Source organism: Anomaloglossus baeobatrachus, chromosome 4, assembly GCF_048569485.1.
Source record: "Anomaloglossus baeobatrachus isolate aAnoBae1 chromosome 4, aAnoBae1.hap1, whole genome shotgun sequence".
In the NCBI taxonomy this organism is placed as follows: domain Eukaryota; kingdom Metazoa; phylum Chordata; class Amphibia; order Anura; family Aromobatidae; genus Anomaloglossus; species Anomaloglossus baeobatrachus.
In genome coordinates this window covers 110,139,577-110,164,779 of record NC_134356.1, presented here as the reverse complement: position 1 = coordinate 110,164,779, position 25,203 = coordinate 110,139,577, and the positions used below count along the sequence as shown (strand labels likewise).

Genomic DNA, 25,203 nt, shown 5'->3' with positions numbered 1-25,203 from the left:
GAATCTTGAGCCTCAGGTTTGCTCATCTCTAATAGAGAGGTTTTTTAAGATGTAAATCCACAAATTCTGTTAGTTTTTTAAGTGGTGTTACTGACATGCAAACCAGTAGTCCTGGTGTCAGGTCTGGTGGTTCTGCACCTGAGCGGGTCCATCTCGCTCCTACACATGCTCTGGCTCCCCAATGGGTCACCCATAACCCTTCGCAGGCCATAAGGGGTGGGGTGTTGCAGTCAGGGTGACAAAGCTTGCACGAGTGCCCGCTCTGACCAAGCACATCGTACTCTGGGAGTCATTGGGAGGCGGGACGCCGCTGCTCCCAGCTATGGTGTCACTTAGGGTCCCCAGGACGCTGGGTCCCCTGGTGTGAGTTGTTGCCAGTGGATACGGGATGCTGTATCCGGTGACACAGTCAGCTGGTGGGAGGTTCCCTCCATTCCGCTAACCTCCCCTCCTTCCAGTGTTCTGTGGACAGAGGGTGGGGAATAGGCTTTGCCTCAGAGTCACAGAAGCTCTGGGAGGCAGATTTAAACCTGCATCTGCCTTCCTTAGTTGCTGATTGTGGTGTGGGTGGTTAGGTTGGTTTGCCTGTGATTTTCCTTTTGCTTCTCCTGCTGTGGGTTATAGCTTCTCTTTGGTTATAACTGGGTTTAGTTTTCTCTTTAGTTTCTGCTGTGTATCAACCTTTAGTTTTGTTAGCTGGATTTTGGTTTCTGCTGTGGTATCAGCCTTATGTTTTGTTTCCTTTTCTATTAGGTTATTTTGTTGGTGTGCTTTTCCCTCCTGCCGCTGTGTTTCCGATCGCCAGCTGCTGCACTGTTTGCTGCCTGGGAAGGGCTCTGTTAAAGTCCCCCCTCGGCAGGACCGGCAGGCGGGTGAAGTATATCCCCGGCCCTTAAGGGTGTGCGGCAGTGCGACGGCTAGCGCCTAGTGTGACCGACACATTGCAGTTGCTAGCGTGCAGCGGATCTGGTCCCACCATCACGCATTACACTTGGTCAAAATTTCATGTCAGACAGACTTAAAAATGTTATTATGCCAAACAATAGAGATACACTTACCAATACGCCACATACAGACTGCATAAAGACATTCAATTTTCCTTGTTGTCTCAAATGCACGGTAAATGTCTCACAGTTTCCTGTCTGAAAATGAAGAAAATGTCGTTGAGAAATAAAATAAAAATGAAGAAATAAACAAAGTGGATAGAAGAAAGACAATATAATGTAATATGTTTCACTTGGCTTTGACAAGATATCAAACATGTCGTGTGCTGATTTTTAGGAAATATTTCAATGGAATAGGTAAACTTTTTATTATGTGGCCTCTTTTAAAGTTCAGAACACAGGGATTTCTTTTATTTTACCGTCATTTCATTCCAAAAGTAATTTTTTTCTATCACTCTATGCATATGAGGATTTTATTTTTTTTTATGGATAAATTGTAATTTTCATTACTATCTTTCCATGGTACAATTTCTACAATCCTTGAAGCCCAAGTAGGGTTCTGCCCGGTGGCGTGGCTAAAATATCACTGATTAGGTGGATTAAAGGGTTACAATATGCTTTATTAGTTTATTATATAAAACAAATTGATAATCATTCCACCATGCTAATATTCTTGTCTATCTACCCAATTATTGAAGGAAAAAAACCTGAAAATAATTGTTTATCCTCAGACTGAAGAAATTACTTAGGTACTTGGTAATAAGTTCACAAACAATGTAAAGACATCAGATTATTGTATTTTATCCATTGATGATTTATGTTTCCATTAATCATTGATATATCTTTTTTTATTACAATAAAATACACCATTTATAATAGTAAAGGTCTTCAACCTCAATCCGTCATTCATGGAGATATGATGTGTGATTTGTGTTTCCTCCATTATTTTGAGCTGTGCGTGTCTATAGGAGTAACTCTATAATATATACATACCATATATATATATACACACACACACTGCTCAAAACAATGGAGGAAACACAAATCGCATATCCTATTTCCATGAGTGAAGGGTTGAAGTTCATATATACATGAACACCATGGTATCTCCTACCTGGAGTGCAATGAGAAGTGATCCACCTAGTCTTCCGAGGTTCTAAAAAGAAATCACAAATGATGTTGTTATAACTGTTCTTCATGAGTATTTTTTGTTCATTTATATGCAGATCTTATAAAGAGTGAGATATTGGAGAAGATCCGAACGAAGATCCGATATTGGAGAAGATCCGACTGTGTTGAGGCAGGCGCTACATACAGAGTTGGGGAGAATAGCATGAGATTATGTTTCTAACAGTGAACTTTTCAACATATTTCATCACTCTAGTAAAGGGTCCAAACTGTTTGGTTGTAGAATATTTGTCTGATTATGTACATAATTTTGTATTCTCTAAAATTTCTACATTTTTGATTGTGTAGTATTTTTCATTTCTGCGCTATAAATTTATACATCCTTCCAGTATGGTGCCATGTTGTACTATGCTGTACTACTCTTTCAACTGATTTATGGCCACATACCAATTTAAAGTTGAATGTAAATGGTAAATAAGATCCTCTAAAAGCAAAGTAGTGCAACATTTGCAATGATTATATAAATTGTGCTTAGCTCAAAATACATATATTAATGTAAAAAAAAAATCCTCCCCAAAGGTGGCCAAGCCCTAAATAGTTGGGGTCATGGCCTATTAGCCATTTAACTACAATTGTACACCCCTGACAGCAGTATTTTAATGAATGGCACGCTGATGCTTGCATATACCGGCTCTCATTGGTGCATTATGATTCACTCGTAGGATTTAACAAAGGAAAGAATGCTGTCAATGGTATGAGTCTCATCCTAAATATTTCCCATATTGAATCCCATCATATCCTATTTAGTTTTCTTTTCTTAGATGTCAAAAAGACATTTGCCTGGATCAATCATACATATCTTTTTTTTCCCTCTACTATGTTGGTTTCTCTGGTCTTATCTTAACTCCTTAATGACTGCCGATATGATTTTATCAACGAAGGTCATTAAATTGCCTTAATCCTCATTGCTGCTTTTTATGGCACTGAGGAGTGGATAGCATCACCCTGTGGGTGACAGCTGTGCATGAAAGCTGATATCCACAGTCATAGGCCCCCTCCAGATATAGAACAGATATAGAATATGCCAAATAACCCCTTAAATACCATTATCAATTGTGACAACAGTGGTATAGAAGAAGTTACAAGTGGTTATAAGACCCCCATTGGGAGGATCAGCCTCACAATTGTACTCGTGGCCGCCAATCACTGCTATGGTACCGTTATGTCACCTAATGACCCCAGGGTACGATGGCCTGTAAGATCCTGCTATGAGCTGTGACTACAGGCACAGTCAGTGAATCACTGACAGGTCTTATGTCCTGCTATACAGCAATGCATGAGACACTTGATCAAACTAAAAATAATCATGCACCACTGTGGAACTAAGTAAAAAAGTAAAAAACTTTAAATAAAATGTGTAAAAAAAAAAAAGTAAAAACAAAACACAAAAAACACACAAAATTTGGTTTTACCACTAAAAAGGCAGCTTTTGTGTGAACACAAAAATAAACAAATAGAATACACTATTACTACAGCTGCATCTACAACAAGATGATGTATAAAACTGTCATATTATTTATTCTGTATGGCGATTACCATAAAAAAAATGTAAACACGCCAAAATGGCATTTTTTCATCATATTGAAACACAAAAAAGTGAATAAAAAGCAATAAAAAAGTCATATGTAAAACAAATTGTAGAAATGAAAACGCCAAACTGTCCTGTAAAAAAAGCCATAATATATCACATTTGGAAAAAAAATAAAAAGTTACAGCTCTCAGAATATGGAGATGAATAAGCAAATTAATTTTTGTAAAATATAGTTTTTAATATGTAAAAATAGCAAAGCATAAAATAAACCTGTATAAATCTGCTATCATTGTAACTATACTGACTCGAAGAACAAATAAGTCTTATCTGTTTTAACGTATAGTGAACTGTGCCCCCCAAAAAATAAAACAAGACAATTGCTATTTTTTGTTCATGCTTCAACTGAAAAATCTGATTAAAAAGCTTTTAAAAAATGTTTTGTGCATCAACATGATACCAACAAATCTGAAACTCGTTGCACAAAAAATAAGCCCTTATACAGCCTGTTTGCCAAAAAACAGAAAAGTTACAGCTCTCAGAATATTGTGATGGAAAAACAATTTAAAAATATATGAATCTGGTATCGCTGTAACTGCACCAAGACAAAGAATGTATCCATCTTTTTACTAATACCGCATCGAGAACTGCACAAAAATAAAAATAAAAATTAGAACTATTCTTCTACTGCTGTCCATTTCTTCATTCTACCTCCCTAAAATAGCGCTTATGTCGGGGTCTCGGTGTAAAACCTAAAAAACTCAATTCAGACCAAACCCCCGTTGAAACAACTCGCTCTAATGAGGCAGATCAAGACACTTTGAACTCCGTCTCATCTCTTATGCTTCGAAGTCCCATCATTTTAGGAGTGTTTTCAGAGCACAAATGTGGAATGACCACAGTTCATTGCACGCCTAAAATGATGGAACCAGCAAAACAGATGCCAAACGGAATCCAAACTGTCTCCATCTGCCTCATTATAGTGAGTGGTTCCATCAGGTGTTTTGTCTGAATCACATTTTTGCGGAATTCGCTTGGACACCCAAATGTAAGTGCTCAATATAGAACTCCAGAATGTGATCTCGCCGTTTTACTGAAAGTGATCAAAATATGTTATGTAGCTAAAATGTTATCAATAAAACCCCTAACTTATTATCCTGCACAAACCCAGCCCCCAGTCAGGTCTGTCATCTGTCACTGGAAGTACTGGGAACTCCCACATTATTAGTAGAAGGCCAGGGCCACACGGTGACTACTGCGATCCTCGCATGACACTCTGCTCACGCTGGCAGCATATAGGAATAACGTTTGGAACACCATTCTAAGTCCGAACTGGGTGCAAAAACCTAAAAAAACATCACTATGGGGAGATAAGGTATGCACACCAGTGACTATGTAAGGGGAATACATGAAATAGCAGAAACTGCTGTGTGAATACTGACTTGAAAAATCCAATAGCTATATGCAAGAGTGAAAATGTGAAAAATAGAATCTGCATTACTGCCATGAACATATGAATCAAGAGAAATTTAGCTACTGAATTGATCAATGCAATAGAGCCCCAACACTACGCCAAAGTATTTCTCTACGTTGGGGTCCCTAGCTTGTGTGTGTCCTCTCATGCAGTTAAAAAACCTACCGTGTATGGGAAGCTGAGACCCAGGCTATTAATGCGTATGATATGGATTGGCAATAGGTGTGGTTGGGGAGGGTTCACAAACGAAAAAATACTAACCCAGTTCGGACTTAGAATGGTGTTCCAAACGTTATTCCTTATTTGTTAGTAGTTTTTCGTTTGTGAACCCTCCCCAACAACACCTATTGCCAATCCATATCATCCGCATAAATAGCCTGGGTCTCAGCTTCCCATACACGGTAAGTTTTTTAACTGCATGAGAGGACACACACAAGCTAGGGACCCCAACGTAGAGAAATACTTTGGCGTAGTGTTGGGGCTCTATTGCATTGATCAATTCAGTAGCTAAATTTCTCTTGATTCATATGTTCATGGCAGTAATGCAGATTCCATTTTTCACATTTTCACTCTTGCATATAGCTATTGGATTTTTCAAGTCAGTATTCACACAGCAGTTTCTGCTATTTCATGTATTCCCCTTACATAGTCACTGGTGTGCATACCTTATCTCCCCATAGTGATGTTTTTTTAGGTTTTTGCACCCAGTTCGGACTTAGAATGGTGTTCCAAACGTTATTCCTTATTTTTTTGAGTGTCATCCGAGTGTCACTGCGATTGAGGTCCGATCGTGCGATTGGACCACAGCTGTGGGGGGTGGGCCAATGCTGCGGAGGGGAGCGTCGGCGTTGAGGAGGAGAGAAAGGGATTTATTTCCCTCTCTCCTCCGTAGCTGGCTATTGCCATTCTCGTTCTACACTCGCATTACACCAGTGTACTGCGAGTGCAGTGCGATCTTTCTCTCGCCCCATAGACTTGAATGGGTGTGAAAGAAAGAGGAGCGCATTGCACCCGCAGCATGTTGCGACTATTTTCTCGGTCCGATTAGGGCTGAGAAAATATTTGCTTATGGGTGCTGGCGCATAGGTTAATATTGATCCGAGTGGAATGGGATGTTTTATCGCATTCCACTTGCTCTGATTTTCATGCCGTGTGTCTTAGGCCGAACAAAGACTCTGGAAAAGCGATATGGCTCCCAGCTCTGAAATAAAATTCAGTGAAGTCTGTGCTCCCAATTCTAAATGTTTCCTTCCTTCTGAATCCCCTAAACTACAGTAAGTGACCACATGTTTGGCATTATTGTATGGGGAGAGCGCAGTTAACAATTTACGAGATGCATATCTCCAAAATCACAAGCTGGGCTCAATGTATGGGGGCGTTACAATATATGGAGGCACTATGTACAGGCACTAAACTGGCATATTTGCAATTTTCCAGAAAAATAGAGTGGCATGGATACTACAAAGTAGTCACTGCAGCCATAGGTAAATTTATTGAGAGCTGCAATTTGTACAATAGGGTCACTTTTGTTTTTTTCCGGCAAATGTCGGCCGCAAACTATTCTAGCAAAATCTGTGCTCTAAAATCCAAATAACACTCCTTTCTGCTTTGACCTGCCATGGTGCCAAACAGTCGTTTCTGATGACATATCATATCATATGATGATGGCATCACCAAATTCAGGAGAAATTGCACAACAAATTAAGTAGCAATGTCTCAGTAAGACAATTTTAACCAAGAGCTGGGACTCCAGAAAACAATGCATCTAAAAATATAGCCAGCATTGAGGCACTGGAGCTGTAAGTATAACTTTCCAAAATGTGATTGGGCAAACCAAACGAGAAAGTGCACATATCTGTGCAAAAGAGAAACAGGAAGGCAAAGCATGAGAAGTAAAGACAAGACAGGAGATTGTTCAACAGTCTTACCAACACAAAACAGGCTGTGGTCCAACCAAGAGGTAAATTGACCAACAACCAGAGGTCACCGGTTTGAACCCTGGAGCAGACATGACAGTAGAACTTAATTTTGACCACACTGCCCTTTCCTTTTGGATGTTATGGGGTGTTTTTAATCTTTGCCTTTAATGGTTCTGAGTGTGTGAGTGTTTTATATATATATATATATATATATATATATATATATATGTATATATAGATATATATATATATATATATAGATATATATATATATATATATATATATATATATATATGTATATATATATATATATATATATATATATATATATATATATCTATATATATATATATATATATATGTATATATTGTAATGCAAAAATGTATATATATATATATATATATATATATATTTATTTATTTTTTTTATTTATATTTGATGTGGAGTGATTCAATGTCTGGCTTTTTCTGCACTCCAACCCTCGCCATGTTCATTAGCCTCTTGTGGTCACCTGCTGATCTTGTGTAGGTTTTTAAGAAGCCCAGGAGGATGCAGTTTAGAGTAGGACCCAGCAGAGGAGGGTGCCGTGAAGTGGCGCTGGGCTAGTATTATAATGCCCATTCTAGCATTCTAAATACCTCCAATTTCTTTTTTAGGTAGTGTATTTTTATGCTATTGCAGAGTGCGACTGTTTTTTTTTCCATTTATATATATATATATATATATATACATATATATATATATATATATATATATATACATACATACTGTATATTAGTAATGCAATCATATTTGATTTTCTTTCTATTTGATATATTTATTCAGTTTTTTACATAGGTTCTAAGAATAATATCTATGTTTTCTCTGAAAGCTTGTGAGTCCCTACAGGGACAGTAATGATGTCATCTGTGAAACTAATGCTCTTATATAAATAAATAAATACATGTATTTATATACAGTATATGTGAAAAAAACACTGATGTAACTTTGCCACAATTATCCAAAACTTCTTTTTTTTCAAGAAAAATAATAACATCTGAATGAGGCCTAACCATATCCTAAACACTTTTCCTGGGTATGAATTTTCATGAAATCACATGCAGTTTGCATGAGCAGTTAAAAGCAGGTGATATTCTACACACACAAAAAAAAACATTTCTGCTACTTCAGAGCTTGGTCATAAGGGAGTTGTCCAGGCCAGCAATGGAGATTTATGACTGTGAGGCTATGTGCCCATGGGAGCTCGCTCCTGCGGATTTTGCCGCAGGGAACTTGTGGATTTATCTAGATTTTCCAGATAAATCCACAGGTTTTAGCAAGTACAGACACTCCCCATGTTACCCTATGGGACATGGGGATTGTGTGTCCATGCTGCGGTATGTGCGGCTGCGGAGTATGCTGCGGATGTCCCACAGCCGCACATAACGGCATGTCAATTATTTCTTTGGCATTCCCGCCTCTCCACTATGAAGAGACCGTGCAGGACTTCCGAAGGTAAGTCGCATGAATGTCCGCAGGTTTTCCGCAGATATTTCGCTGGGATTCCACAGCTATGGATAGCTGCGGATTCCGGAGAGCTGCTGCGGGAAACCTGCAGACATACCTGCGGATATATCCGCAGGTACAAACTCCCGTGGGCAAATAGCCTGAGAGTTCACAAGTCTGCAGTCACATGGAGTAACTGTAGACTTGAACCCCAAGCTTGGACAACCCCTTCAATTACTTATCTAAGAACTGCTAGGCCATGTGACTAGTATGTCTAACCTTTAGTGATTTGATTTTAACCAGCTTCAATGTCTAGGCTTAAAAGGGATCTGCCACGAAGTTTTCCCCATATAAACTACAGCCACCACCTGTACGCCCATCAGACCAAATTGCTCCATAGGTCGGTATAAAAAGTCTTTATGACATTATGCATATCGGCTTGGGAACATATATACAGCATTCTGGAATACTTCATATAAGGGTATATACTTTATATAGGGAAAACTTGGTGACAGGTTCCCTTTAAGGTCTCTTTCACATGTTCGTGAAAAACCATGCACGTTTTTCACGGACGTGTCAGAGGTGCGTTTTGCCCTCCGTGAGCTTTGTTTATGGCCTACGTGTGTTCTCCGAGTGCTATCCGTGATAACACACGGAGAATGGGAACTTTCTGCTCACCTGTCCATGGCGTCGCTGTCCGTGGTGCTGATCTTCGGTCTCCGGTCCTGCCGACTCCCCACTGCTGCTGCTTCCGGCCGCAGTGAAAGGAATATTCAATGAGCATAATGAGCAGCGGTCGGAAGCAAGTGACAGCAGCGGCAGACACAGGAGGGCTGGAGAAGGTGAGTAAGGTTTTTTTTTTTTTTATCAAACAGGTGTGTTTTTCCAGCGCGTTTCACACGGAACACCTCCGTGTGGTCCGTTTGCATTCCGTGTGACACCTGTGATGCCGGAGAAAAAAAGGACTTGTTGACATGTGGAGCACACGGACACACGTAGGTTCCACACGTACACAGGGTCCATGGCAGAACACGCACGTGAGCACAGACCCATTTATTTTAATGGGTCTACGTGTGCCCGTGTCTCCAGTACGTGAGGAAAAGGACCAAACACATACCGGAGACAAGGACATGTGAAAGAGGCCTAAGGCTGCTGCTCTAATTATAGATTACTTACAAGCATTTACACTTGCTAAATATATAAAAACGCTGTTTAAAAGGGGCTTTAGGGATGATAATAAATATCAAATTCCATGGGACAGCATTATACTGAGCTTCATAATATATGTTCTTATTATTTCTTACCAGTCGGGAAATAAGATCTTGATATGAGCATTTTGAATCTTGAGTCAGTATTCTCTAAAATAAAAATAAAATCCATTTCATTAAAACTTTCACCTTCCAATTGCAGTATTGATAAGTTATTATTTGTATTTGATTGATAAATTGATGTGAACTTTTGTATATTTAGAACAGTATGTAAGAATCCTTGCTAAATTTTAACTGACTATGTGTGATAAAAAAATATTGTTTTAATTTCTATATAAATGTTTTAATTTTATTTTTAATCTATAATTACATGTGATATAAGCACCCCATATCAGTTGACATGCCACTGGTGAGTTGTCCGTCAACTTAAATTCTTCTTTTCTGATGTGGTTCTCCAAATGCAGTCTCATGTGCAGCTCTGCACAACCCATTGTTCTCTGACCGTTCAGCGGGTTCAGAGTCTAATCCTATTACACTTAGTAATCTTGGTCCTTTCTTATAGGTTAGTGTAAAATCAATATGACTCAGAATGAAAAGTCTCCAGTGTATTTAATAGACCTCTCCCCTCTGCCTCCTGCTTGTAAAAGCTGAACTAAGAAACCTATATATCACAAGCAGTAGGCGGGGGAGCAGTTTGAAGTTGTATCAGGACACACTGTACCCTTAGCACAGAGCACTCATAGCACAGAAAGGACAAAGTGAATGAGCTTAATTGATAAGAGAGGTGTTTGAGAGCTGTTGAGAGAGTTTTGATAGTTGGAGCAGTGTTACGGGGGGCTGTCTGATAATAACTGAAAGGAGTATCAGACAGTCAGGGTCCACCGTGCAAAGACTTTGCTGCAGACTATGGCAGAGTGCAATACCTCTGTTAACTCACAGAAGGATATAATAAGTAAGTAAAGCAATTCCTCCCTTACTTGGAGGGTGTGTGGAATGATCTCTGTTAATAATCACAGAGACAAAGGCAATGTGTGCGAAATGGCACCTACCTAGGTCCGCTCTTCTAGTGGTGCAAAAGAGACGAACAGCAGCGTAAGCCGCACAAAGCTCCTACCTGCGTTCGCTCCACTAGTGTGCGAGGACACGAACCACTAGATATGGCACCTGCCTAGGTCCGCTCTTCTAGTGGTGCAAAAGAGACGAACAGCAGCGTAAGCCGCACAAAGCTCCTACCTCTGTTCGCTCCCCTAGTGTGCGAGGATACGAACAACTGCCAGACGCAGTATAAGGAACGTTACCCTAGCGGCAACGTCCACCTACGAGTAGAATCACAAGGCCCAGCCAGACCATGTGCCTCAGGCACCTGCCTATGTCCGCTCCCCTAAGAGGTAAGGATACGGACAGCAGCCGAAGCTGTAAGGTATAAGAACGCTACCCTGCCAGTAGCGCTCACCTAGCATAGACAGAGGAATGCCTAGAGGAACGCGCACAGAGCGTCTACTCATATGCATGAACCAAGAGGACTGAGCACCATGCGGCGTGTGTCAGGGTCTTATATAGACTCTGTGCCTCATCCAAGATGGAGGACACCAGAGCCAATCCGCTGCCAGAACGACAGGAGTGACGTCATGCTGGCCTATCACCGAGCAAGACGTCACAAGCACATGACCAGCGACCAATCGGCATAGAAGGTGTCAGAGACATGTGACCTCGTGTCAGCGATGATGTCACCCGCACATGTGCAATGGCTCCAAGATTGGACTTAGTCTCCGGCGCTCGCACATGTGCAGTAGCAAGAAATCTGGACTTAGTCTCCAGCGCTCGCACATGTGCAGTAGCAAGAAATCTGGACTTAGTCTCCAGCGCTCGCACATGTGCAGTAGCAAGAAATCTGGACTTAGTCTCCAGCGCTCGCACATGTGCAGTAGCAAGAAATCTGGACATAGTCTCCAGTGCTCGCAGCAACCATAACAGTACCTCCCCCTCAAGGGCCCCCCTCCCGGCGACGCAGGTAATCGGCAACTAAGTCGGGAGCATGGACAGCCTCCTCAGGCTCCCAAGAGCGATGTTCCGGGCCATAGCCCTCCCAATCTATCAAGAAGAACCTGCGCCCTCTAACCATCTTAGAACCAACTATGGCTCGTACCTCATAGCTAGAGCGAGAGGAATCAGAGGCAGGAGAGTGCACTTCACGAGCGTGAGGTAAAATAGCCGGCTTTAGCAGTGAGACATGGAATTTGTCATGAATCCTAAGATGGACAGGTAACTTCAATTGATAGACTACAGGATTTACCTGTCGAAGAACCTCATAAGGACCCAGGAAGCGAGGAGCAAATTTGACAGAGCTCACTCTAAGTCTCACGTGTTTTGCAGAGAGCCACACAAAGTCCCCTGGAGAAAAGACAGGAGCCGGGCGACGAAACCGATCGGACACCGTCTTCATACGGTCCTTAGCTGCTTGGATCGACTCTTGAGTCCGATCCCAAACCTCTCTGGCATTAGTTGCCCAGTCGGCCACAAGAGGAGGAGGTGCAGCAGCGGGAAACGGTACTGGTACCCTAGGGTGTTGCCCATTATTGAGTACGAACGGTGTCTGCCCAGTGGCCTCAGCCAGCGAATTGTTAAGGGCAAATTCTGCCCAGGGTAGGAGGGAGGACCAGTTATCGTGGTTCTCAGCAACAAAGGTATATAATCATAGATTGATTGGTACGTTCAACCAAACCATTAGTCTCCGGATGGTATGCCGAAGAGAGATTCAACTCAATTTGCAGAAGGCTACAAAGATCTCGCCAGAAACGGGAAGTAAATTGCGGGCCTCTATCACAAATGATACGATCTGGCATCCCGTGAAGCCTAAAGACATGCTTGAGGAATAGTTTGGCTAGTACCCTGGAAGATGGGATTCTCGATAACGGTACGAGATGAACCATCCGGGAGAAATGGTCCGTAATGACCCACACAAATCTATGTCCCTGTGAACATGGAAGATCACCCACAAAGTCCATGCCTACCACCTCCCATGGTCTATCTGGCACTGGTAAAGGATGCAAGAGCCCAGCCGGTCTCTGCCGTAATGGACGGTTGCGAGCACACGAGTAGCAGGAACCGACATATCTCTTGACGTGGCTGGCTAAGTGTGGCCACCAATACCACCTCTCCAGTAACTCTCGTGTCCGCCTAATACCAAAATGCCCACCCACCTTTGAGGTGTGGGCCCATGACAGTATATCATTCTGTCGATCAGGCGGAACAAAGGTCTTGCCCGGTGGGATTTGGTCTAACGTCACAGGGGAGAGCGTATGAAAAACCCTGGAGGGAAGGATAAGACGAGGTTCGTCAATCTCTTCCTGGGTAGAAAGCATAGAGCGAGACAGGGCGTCTGCCTTGTTATTCTTACTCCCAAACAGATAGTTGATGGAGAAGTGAAAGCGGGAGAAAAACAAGGACCAGCGGGCTTGGCGAGGATTCAGACGCTGAGCGGTTTGTAAGTACGTCAGATTCTTATGGTCTGTATAGACCTGGAAAGGATGTTTCGCTCCTTCCAGCAAGTGACGCCACTCCTCCAAGGCTAATCTCAAGGCGAGCAGTTCCCTATCCCCAATGGTATAGTTTCTCTCTGCTGGTGAAAAGGTTTTAGCAAAGAAGAAACACGGCCTTTTTCTACCTGCACCGTTCTTTTGATACAAGACCGCACCAGCACCCACTGAAGAGGCATCAACCTCTAAAAGGAAGGGCTTATTCTCATCGGGTCTTTGAAGAACGGGAGCAGTTGAAAAGTGTCTTTTTACTGCCTCAAAAGCCTGAGATGTCTCAGTAGACCAGGCTTTGGGATTAGCACCTTTCTTAGTCAAGGCCACCAAAGGGGCCACCAAAGTAGAAAAATGGGGTATGAACTGCCTGTAATAATTTATGAATCCTAAGAAGCGTTGCACCGCCTTCAAGGAATGAGGTTCGGACCATTGCAGGACAGCAGAGAGCTTCGCAGGATCCATAGCCAGACCCTCTTGTGAGATAATGTAACCCAAAAAAGGCAATGAGGACTGCTCGAATACACATTTCTCGAGTTTAGCAAACAATGAGTGCTCCCTTAAACGGGAAAGGACACGAACGACATCCTGACGATGAGTCTCCAGATCAGGAGAAAAAATCAGGATGTCGTCCAGATACACCACTACTGAGGATAACAGTAAATCCCTGAACACATCGTTTACGAAGTCCTGAAATACTGCGGGTGCATTACATAACCCAAAAGGCATGACGAGGTATTCATAGTGACCGTCTCGGGTGTTAAAAGCGGTCTTCCATTCGTCACCCTTTCGAATTCGTACCAAGTTATACGCACCCCGCAGATCCAACTTCGTAAAAACTTGAGCTCCTCTCAGTCTGTCAAAGAGCTCCGAAATTAAAGGTAATGGGTATTTGTTCTTTATTGTGATTGCGTTGAGACCCCTGTAATCTATGCAGGGACGCAAATCACCCTCTTTCTTCCGAACAAAGAAAAACCCAGCTCCCGCGGGAGAGACAGACTTACGAATGAACCCCTTCTCTAAACTCTCTCTTATATAGGTCGACATGGCCTCCGACTCAGGTATCGACAGGGGGTAAACCCTGCCTTTAGGTGGAACCGAACCTGGGATAAGGTCTATGGCATAAGAACTAGTGGATAACGAACCCTGAGATAGATCTAACAGTCTCAGGGCCGCATCATGGGTAACCTGCGGACCCATGAATACCGCCTTAAGAGCATCAAGAAAGTCTTGATGTCTCAGAGTAACCACATCAGAGCGCTCCCATAGGGGAGTCGCCCATTCTAAGGCTTTGTCCTGAAGTAAGGAGATGATAAAGCCTACTCTGGACCTCTCCGTAGAGAAGCGAGAAGAGTTGACCTCTACGTGTATCTGACACTGACTAATGAAACCACGACATGATCTGGCATCGCCAGAATATCTGTTTGGCAGAGCAAGTCGAGGATCATGTGCAGATGTCACCATGGTCTGAGGTTTATCCTCTATACTCTTGAGCCGTGACTCAAGTACTTGTATGTAACGGTGTAACTGCTGATATTCTGCCATAACTGCCAGACCCTTGGCTCAGTCCTAATGTTACGGGGGGCTGTCTGATAATAACTGAAAGGAGTATCAGACAGTCAGGGTCCACCGTGCAAAGACTTTGCTGCAGACTATGGCAGAGTGCAATACCTCTGTTAACTCACAGAAGGATATAATAAGTAAGTAAAGCAATTCCTCCCTTACTTGGAGGGTGTGTGGAATGATCTCTGTTAATAATCACAGAGACAAAGGCAATGTGTGCGAAATGGCACCTACCTAGGTCCGCTCTTCTAGTGGTGCAAAAGAGACGAACAGCAGCGTAAGCCGCACAAAGCTCCTACCTGCGTTCGCTCCACTAGTGTGCGAGGACACGAACCACTAGATATGGCACCTGCCTAGGTCCGCTCTTCTAGTGGTGCAAAAGAGACGAACAGCAGCGTAAGCCGCACAAAGCTCCTACCTCTGTTCGCTCCCCTAGTGTGCGAGGATACGAACAACTGCCAGACGCAGTATAAGGAACGTTACCCTAGCGGCAACGTCCACCTACGAGTAGAATCACAAGGCCCAGCCAGACCATGTGCCTCAGGCACCTGCCTATGTCCGCTCCCCTAAGAGGTAAGGATACGGACAGCAGCCGAAGCTGTAAGGTATAAGAACGCTACCCTGCCAGTAGCGCTCACCTAGCATAGACAGAGGAATGCCTAGAGGAACGCGCACAGAGCGTCTACTCATATGCATGAACCAAGAGGACTGAGCACCATGCGGCGTGTGTCAGGGTCTTATATAGACTCTGTGCCTCATCCAAGATGGAGGACACCAGAGCCAATCCGCTGCCAGAACGACAGGAGTGACGTCATGCTGGCCTATCACCGAGCAAGACGTCACAAGCACATGACCAGCGACCAATCGGCATAGAAGGTGTCAGAGACATGTGACCTCGTGTCAGCGATGATGTCACCCGCACATGTGCAATGGCTCCAAGATTGGACTTAGTCTCCGGCGCTCGCACATGTGCAGTAGCAAGAAATCTGGACTTAGTCTCCAGCGCTCGCACATGTGCAGTAGCAAGAAATCTGGACTTAGTCTCCAGCGCTCGCACATGTGCAGTAGCAAGAAATCTGGACTTAGTCTCCAGCGCTCGCACATGTGCAGTAGCAAGAAATCTGGACTTAGTCTCCAGCGCTCGCACATGTGCAGTAGCAAGAAATCTGGACATAGTCTCCAGTGCTCGCAGCAACCGTAACAAGCAGTATCTAATGGTATATGTGCACGCTGCAGATTAAGTGGCAGAAAATGCACCAAAAAATACATGCATGTTTGGAGCTTTTTTATGCATTTTCGGTGCGTTTTTTTTGGTGCATTTTTGCCATGTGTCTTTTTGTTAATATGTGCATGGAAGGGCTAAAAAAACACAGGAAAAAATGCACCCGCAATTGATATGCTGCAGATTTTCTCTGCACCCAAAACTGTAAGGAAAGAAGCAATGTGTGCACAGCACTTCATCACTGCACTATTGTATACGCTTCCTTCCCGACTACAACCAACCCACTAAGATTTTACTTTTTTCCCACGGATTCCCCTTCCAATGAACATGACACCTTCTTGGATAAATTGGCCAAATCGGCCATTTATTAAACAAACATAACAATAAATAAATAGCATAACTTTGTTTATGCGAGGAGGGTTCTTGGAGCTCCAAAATCTGGCGGACATTCCCATAGTAGTAATGAACCATCCGGCGTTGCCCCCAGCCGCGACCACCAACTCGGGGACACCTCTTAGCAGGAAACCATTTCCATAAGGCTGGACTCACACTAGCGGATGGCATCCGATGCCAGAGCATCGGATGCGATGTGCTAATGACCCCTGGCTCAGGCTCTGCTGCGAGCGTGAGCTGAGTGTCATGCGACTGTGAAGCTGAGGGCAGGCACTGCGGAGGAGATGGAGGAGTTAATCCTCCCATCTTCTCCATTGTCAGCCTGTGTGTATATCGCACTGTACTTGGATAACATCCGAGTGCAGTCCAGTGTTTCTCTCGCACCCATTCACGAATCTGGATGAGAAAAGCTGACCAACTGCTCTCCCTCATTGACTATCATTGGTCAGAGTGCAATGTGAGATTTTCTCGCATTTCACTCGTCTGTTTTTCACGCTCGTGTGAGCAAACCATAACACCAACTCCCAGGGGACCCCACCCTGAAGAGCCCCAAAGACTGCCATATAATTACCATTTCAAGAGGAAAAAAGGAGGGAGTTACCATTCACCTGATGTATAACTCCCCACCACCATTTTACCACCAACTCCAAGAACCCATCTCCCTACCGCTAGCAAAAATGACACCGAACAGTTTATGAACATGCAACACTACTACCTAACAACCCACACCCCAATTCAATACAGGGCAGGACCTTTTCTAGTGGCCACACGCACCGCTCTGGTAGTCCGTCCCCACCCTCCCTACAAAACTTAACCACCCCCTAACTTTTACACCAACCCCCCTAAACTTTTGACCCCCCCCTGAAAAACCACACTTTACTTTCCTCCTAAAAGTTGGTTCATGCAGCGTCACAGCGAAGTCAATCAGCGGGCCACCAATAAAAGCGGAGGGGCGGAGAGCAGCCGCATTCATGGCACTCCCACCTCGTTGCTGGAGGACGCAGTAACGCTGTTGTTCATCATTCCCGGGGTATCACACGTAGCGATGTGTGCTGCCTCAGAAATGACGAACAACCTGCATCCAGCACGAGCAACGATATTTGAAAATGAACAACGTGTCAACGATCAATGATTTGGTGAGTATTTCTGATCGTTAGCGGTTGCTCGTAGGTGTCACACGCAACGACGTCGCTAATGAGGCCGGATGTACGTCAAGAATTCTGTGACCCCATCGATAACTTGTTAGCGATGTTGTGGCGTGTAAAGCAGCCTTAAGTTCTGAACTTCTGGTCATACTTAAAGTTGCAGATACTGGTGTCTATAATGAAAGAATTCAAAATGTATGACTGAAACAGCTGAGATGAAAAAAAAACACAGCTAGAATATTGATGAGTTATCATTACATATGCAAAACATTGATTATATGCTACTTTAAATTGCTTACCAATATAAAGCAGATATCATGTACATAGGCCTTGTGCAGGCACAATAGCTCAGCTTCACTACATCTGTGGCAGTTCTAGAAAACAAGAGAAAAAAGAGAAAAAGAACATTAATTTTAGAGATCATGTGCATCAGAGTTAGGATGACGGGATAGTTAAGAAATCAGCTATAACAACGGTTATGTACACGGGACAAAATGGACTAGGTCAGAACATGAAATGAAGGGAATTTTGTTACTTACCGTAAATTCCTTTTCTTCTAGCTCTTATTGGGAGACCCAGACGATTGGGGTATAGCTACTGCCCTCTGGAGGCCACACAAAGCACTACATTAAAAGTGCAAGGCCCCTCCCCCTCTGGCTATACCCCCCCCGTGGTATCACGGGTTCTCCAGTTTTAGTGCCAAAGCAAGAAGGAGGAAGCCAATAACTGGTTTAAACAAATTAACTCCGAATAACATCGGAGAACTGAAAAACCGTTCAACATGAACAACATGTGTACCCGCAAACAACAAAAAAACATCCCGAAGGACAACAGGGCGGGTGCTGGGTCTCCCAATAAGAGCTAGAAGAAAAGGAATTTACGGTAAGTAACAAAATTCCCTTCTTCTTCAGCGCTCTATTGGGAGACCCAGACGATTGGGACGTCCAAAAGCTGTCCCTGGGTGGGTAAAGAAATACCTCATGTTAGAGCTGCAAAACAGCCCTCCCCTACGGGGGTGTCACTGCCGCCTGCAGGACTCTTCTACCTAAGCTGGCATCCGCCGAAGCATAGGTATGCACCTGATAATGCTTGGTGAAAGTGTGCAGACTGGACCAGGTAGCTGCCTGGCACACCTGTTGAGCCGAAGCCTGGTGACGTAATGCCCAGGACGCACCCACGGCTCTGGTTGAGTGGGCTTTTAGCCCTGAAGGAACCGGAAGCCCCGCAGAACGGTAGGCCTCTAGAATTGGTTCTTTGATCCATCGAGCCAGGGTGGCTTTAGAAGCCTGCAATCCCTTGCGCGGACCAGCGACAAGGACAAAAAGTGCATCGGCACGGCGCATGGGCGCCGTGCGGGAAATGTAGATTCTGAGTGCTCTCACCAGATCTAGCAAACGTAAGTCCTTTTCATACCGGTGAACCGGATGAGGACAAAAAGAAGGCAAGGATATATCCTGATTAAGATGAAAAGAGGATACGACCTTAGGGAGAAACTCCGGAATAGGGCGCAGCACTACCTTGTCCTGGTGGAACACCAGGAAAGGAGCCTTGGATGACAGAGCTGCCAGCTCAGACACTCGCCGAAGCGATGTGATCGCAACAAGAAACGCCACTTTCTGTGACAGCCGAGAAAAGGAAACTTCCTTCAGAGGCTCGAAGGGCGGCTTCTGGAGAGCAACTAGTACCCTGTTCAGATCCCATGGATCTAACGGCCGCTTGTACGGGGGCACAATATGACAGACCCCCTGCAGGAACGTGCGCACCTTAGAAAGACGTGCTAGACGCTTCTGAAAAAACACGGATAGTGCCGAAACTTGCCCTTTAAGGGAGCTGAGCGACAAGCCCTTTTCTAACCCCGATTGCAGGAAGGAAAGAAACTTGGGCAATGCAAATGGCCAGGGAGACACTCCCTGAGCAGAGCACCAGGATAAGAAAATCTTCCACGTTCTGTGGTAGATCCTAGCCGAATTCGACTTTCTAGCTTGTCTCATTGTGGCAACGACTCCTTGAGATAATCCTGCAGATGCTAGGATCCAGGACTCAATGGCCACACAGTCAGGTTCAGGGCCGCAGAATTCTGATGGAAAAACGGCCCTTGGGACAGTAAGTCTGGTCGGTCTGGCAGTGACCACGGTCGACCGATCGTGAGATGCCACAGATCCGGATACCACGACCTCCTCGGCCAGTCTGGAGCGACGAGTATGATGCGGCTGCACTCGGATCTGATCTTGCGTAGCACTCTGGGCAAGAGCGCCAGAGGCGGAAACACGTATGGGAGCTGAAACTGCGACCAATCTTGAACCAAGGCGTCTGCCGCCAGAGCTCTTTGATCGCGCGACCTCGCCATGAATGCCGGGACCTTGTTGTTGTGCCGGGATGCCATTAGGTCGACGTCCGGCACTCCCCAGCGGCGACAGATTTCCTGAAACACGTCCGGGTGAAGGGACCATTCCCCTGCGTCCATGCCCTGGCGACTGAGGAAGTCTGCTTCCCAGTTTTCTACGCCTGGGATGTGAACCGCGGATATGGTGGATGCTCTGTCCTCCACCCACATTAGAATGCGCCGGACTTCTTGGAAGGCTTGCCGACTGCGCGTCCCTCCTTGGTGGTTGATGTATGCCACCGCTGTGGAGTTGTCCGATTGGATTCGGATCTGCTTTCCTTCCAGCCACTGTTGGAAGGCCAGTAGAGCAAGATACACTGCTCTGATCTCCAGAACATTGATCTGAAGGATGGACTCCTGCGGAGTCCACGTCCCCTGAGCCCTGTGGTGGAGAAACACTGCTCCCCACCCTGACAGACTCGCATCTGTCGTGACTACTGCCCAGGATGGGGGCAGGAAGGATCTTCCCTGAGACAATGAGGTGGGAAGGAGCCACCATTGTAGGGAGTCCTTGGCCATCTGGGAAAGCGAGACTTTCCTGTCCAGGGACGTTGACTTCCCGTCCCATTGGCGGAGAATGTCCCATTGAAGTGGGCGCAGATGAAACTGCGCAAAGGGAACTGCTTCCATGGCTGCCACCATCTTCCCTAGGAAATGCATGAGGCGCCGCAAGGGATGCAACTGGCCCTGCAGAAGAGATTGCACCCCTGTCTGTAGGGACCGCTGCTTGTTCAGCGGAAGCTTCACTATCGCTGCTAGAGTATGAAACTCCATGCCAAGATACGTTAGTGATTGAGTCGGTGATAGGATCGACTTTGGAAAGTTGATGATCCACCCGAAAGACTGTAGGGTCTCCAGCGTAGCATTCAGGCTGTGCTGACATGCCTCTTGAGAGGGAGCTTTGACCAATAAATCGTCTAGGTAAGGGATCACCGAGTGTCGCTGAGAGTGCAAGACTGCTACCACCGCCGCCATGACCTTGGTGAAGACCCGTGGGGCTGTCGCCAGACCAAATGGCAGAGCTACGAACTGAAAATGGTCGTCTCCTATCACAAAACGTAGAAAACGTTGATGTTCTGTAGCAATTGGCACGTGGAGATAAGCATCTTTGATGTCTATTGAGGCAAGGAAGTCTCCTCTGGACATTGAGGCAATGACAGAACGCAGGGTTTCCATCCGGAACTTCCTGGCGTGCACATGTTTGTTGAGCCGTTTTAGGTCCAGAACAGGACGGAACGAGCCGTCCTTTTTTGGAACCACAAAGAGATTGGAGTAAAACCCTTGCCCTTGTTCCTGAGGAGGGACTGGGATCACCACTCCTTCCGCTCTTAGGGAGCCCACCGCCTGCAGCAGAGCATCTGCTCGGTCTGGATGTGGGGAGGTTCTGAAGAACCGAGCTGGAGGACGAGAATTGAACTCGATTCTGTACCCGCGAGACAAAATGTCCGTCACCCACCGGTCTTTGACCTGTGACATCCAAATGCCGGAAAAGCGGGAGAGCCTGCCCCCGACCGGCGATGCGGAGGGAGGGGGCTGGAAGTCATGAGGTAGCCGCTTTGGAAGCGGTACCTCCATTTGCTTTCTTGGGGCGCGTGTGAGCCCGCCACGAATCTGAGTTTCTTTGCGTCCTCTGAGTCCCTTTGTACGAGGTAAATGGTGTCTTGCCCGAACCTCGAAAGGACTGAAACCTCTGCTGCCACTTTTTCTGCTGAGGTTTGGTTCTTCTGGGTTGTGGTAAAGAGGAGTCTTTACCCTTAGACTGCTTAATGATATCAGCCAATGGCTCGCCAAACAGTCTATCTCTAGATAAAGGCAAACTGGTTAAACATTTTTTGGAACCAGCATCTGCTTTCCAGTCCTTTAACCACAAGGCTCTGCGCAAAACTACCGAATTGGCGGACGCCATTGAGGTGCGACTGGTAGATTCTAGGACCGCATTGATAGCGTAAGACGCAAACGCCGACATCTGCGTGGTAAGGTGCGCCACTTGCGGCACTGCTGGATGTATGATAGCATCCACTTTTGCTAAGCCAGCTGAAATAGCCTGGAGTGCCCATACGGCTGCGAATGCCGGAGCAAACGACGCGCCGATAGCTTCATAGACAGATTTTAACCAAAGGTCCATCTGTCTGTCATTGGCATCTTTAAGTGAAGCGCCATCCTCCACTGCAACTATGGACCTAGCTGCGAGTTTGGAAATCGGGGGGTCTACCTTTGGACACTGTGTCCAGCGCTTGACCACCTCAGGGGGGAAAGGGAAACGCGTATCTTTAGATCGTTTAGAGAAACGCCTTTCTGGGTGAGCGTCGTGCTTCTGGATTGATTCTCTGAAGTCAGCGTGATCCAACAAAGCACTCAATTTACGCTTGGGATAAAGGAAACGAAACTTCTCCTGCTCCGCAGCCGCCTCTTCTGCTGAAGGGGCTGGGGGAGAAATATCCAACAGCCTATTGATGGCTGAGATAAGGTCGTTTACCATGGCATCCCCATCAGGGGTATCCAGGTTGAGAGGGGTTCCAGGAATGGATTCCTGATCACTCTCATCAGACACATCACAGGGAGACTGATTGCGCTGAGACCCTGAGCAGTGTGATGACGTCGAGGGTCTTTCCCAGCGAGCTCGCTTAGGGTGGCTGGGGCTATCATCTGACTCATAATCCTCGGCCTGTGAAGCCGGGGACTCCCCTGTGGGCTGGATTAATTCCAAGTGAGGGGGACCTGAGGACAGAGGCCTCGCCGTGCCCAAAGACTGAGCCCCATGCATAGATTGCAAGGTTTCAAGGATTTTTGCCATAGAGACAGACATATTATCAGCAAAAACTGCAAAGTCTGTCCCTGTCACCGGGGCAGGACTTACAGGCGTCTCAGCCTGGGTCACTCTCCCTCCTGACTCCGGCTGGCGAAGCAGCACCGGGTCGGAGCATTGCACACAATGGGGGTCATCGGAGCCTGCTGGTAGATTAGCCCCACATGCAGCACACGCAGTATACACAGCCCTAGCCTTGGCAGCCTTGCGTTTTGAGGATGGCATGTTGTTGCTTCCACAGAGTGATCTGGGAGATGCAGCCAGAAGCGACCTTACAGTGCAAGAAATACAATATCTCTATATCCTACACAGTACACCAATACACCGTGAGGCACTAGAGGGACCAGCACAGAAAAAACGCTTACCGCCCGCTTAAAAAGCGGGTGTGTGGTCGCCAGATAGCCCCTAGTCCAGGTCTCCCAGAGCCTTGCGTCCTTCCTCCAGCCAGACTGCATGTAATGGCTGCCGGCGTCCTGAGAGAGAAGGGGGGCGGGCCCTGGGCGTTCCTGGCTAAGAGCGGGAAGCCTGCTTCCCTCTGTGCCTAGTGTGAGGGCTGGAGCATGTAAATCAGGCTCCAGCCCTCGTCGCTGCTAGCGAACAGCGTCTCTCCCCTACCCTGAATGACAGGGTGGGGACGGGAACGAATCGGAGCTGCCGGCGTCCTAGGCCCAAAAAGCCGGGGACTCAATTTATAACCGCCGCCGCCGTAAAAGCGCGGACGGCGGATCCCCGGCGCACCACAAGTCACAGCAGCGCCGCCCGGTCCAGAGGGGGTCGGCGCTGCGTTCCCATACACAAACAATCCCCCAGTAATCTGTAGGGACACTAGCTCCAACGTTGCGGTCCCCGGCGCACTACAACACCCAGCCAGCCCGGAGTGTGTCTGTGCCTGCCGGGGACACAGAGTACCTGTATGATGCAGGGCCATGTCCCTGATCGTACTCCTGCTCCGTCTCCATCAGGTTCTAATGGGTCTGTGGATGGAGCCCGGCGTCAGAGCTGAGAGGCCGGCAGGATCCCACTTCCACAGAGCCCTACCAGGGGATGTGGAAGGAAAACAGCATGTCAGGCTCCAGCCCTGTACCAGCAATAGGTACCTCAACCTTACAACACCATCCAGGGGTGAGAAGGGAGCATGCTGGGGACACTATATGTGTCCTCTTTTCTTCCATCCGATATAGTCAGCAGCTGCTGCTGACTAAAATCTGTGGAGCTATGCATGGAATGTCTGACCTCCTTCGCACACAAAGCTAAAACTGGAGAACCCGTGATACCACGGGGGGGTATAGCCAGAGGGGGAGGGGCCTTGCACTTTTAATGTAGTGCTTTGTGTGGCCTCCAGAGGGCAGTAGCTATACCCCAATCGTCTGGGTCTCCCAATAGAGCGCTGAAGAAATATTTTTTTCTGATCTTTGCCATTTTTGTCAGGTAAATGGCTAAAAATGTGGGCTTAAAGAAGCATTCCCATCCATTTTTCTTAAATATCTGCATATAATGTAGTGGGAGTGTATTAATACTCTCATCTACCATTGCTCTCTCAGTGTCCAGGGCTGTTCTGCTCCTCTTCTCAGTGACGTCACTGCTTTCCAGGTTCTCCGGTGTCCAGTGCAGTTCTGCTCCTCTTCTCAGTGACATCACTGCAATTGAGACTAGTTGACTCACTCTATGCTGTATGTGTGATCAAGAAATCTCTTTTACAATGAAAGCCTATGGAGCCTCACTTTGACGCCCCATAGACTTAAATTGTAAAAGCCACTTCCAGGTCACGTAGAGCGCATTGTAATCCATAGAGTCTGAAGAACGGTGACATCATTGAGAAGAATAGAGTAATGGTGCTGGACACTGGATAGGATAGTGATAGTGAGAATCTTAATATACTTACATTATATTACATGTACATTTACATATTTAATCAATCAAAAATTAGATGGGACTGGGGACTGCTTCTTTAATGTTCATTTAGTATTTTGCATCTGCTGTAGGCCAGACACATGATATTAAAAAGAAAGGAATAATGTTGGTTTTCTTGAGACACATAGAAAATATTTATTTTTATATTATTTAGTTTAACTTCAATGAGACAAGATATGGTCAAATAATAACAGTCTAAAAGAGCAATGGCTAATTTTTAATCTTCTTATGTATTATCTATGATTAGTTTCCTTTAATATTGTCACTTAATCAGAATAAATCCAACAAATTAAATTATCATATTTCTCAGATAGATGCAGGCTACTTATCCAAGATTTTTTTTTTATTACAAGGTAAAAAACTAAGGGTATTGAGCATACGATCACAACCCAATGTGTCCTGGGCGCAGCAGGTCCTGACCTGCAGGAGACCGCAGCTGCTCATGCCCATGATCAGGGTTTGGGCAGTTTCGGTCTCTCACTGTGCTCTCCTTGTGGAGAATACT

The 25,203-nt window shown here is 45.5% G+C and overlaps 1 protein-coding gene across 2 annotated transcripts in view; it reads right to left on the bottom strand.

Annotated features, from left to right (window-relative positions):
• The window catches only part of LOC142301275 (uncharacterized), a 37,297-nt gene that overhangs the window by 10,794 nt on the left and 1,300 nt on the right, over nt 1–25,203 (bottom strand). For both annotated transcript variants that reach the window (XM_075342300.1, XM_075342301.1), the window contains exons 2-5: nt 17,898–17,972; nt 9,845–9,898; nt 2,059–2,100; nt 1,059–1,142 (exon numbers count right to left, since the gene is read on the bottom strand). In XM_075342300.1, the coding sequence (XP_075198415.1) occupies nt 1,059–1,142; nt 2,059–2,100; nt 9,845–9,898; nt 17,898–17,972 (255 nt within the window). The remainder of the gene's footprint in view (nt 1–1,058; nt 1,143–2,058; nt 2,101–9,844; nt 9,899–17,897; nt 17,973–25,203) is intronic.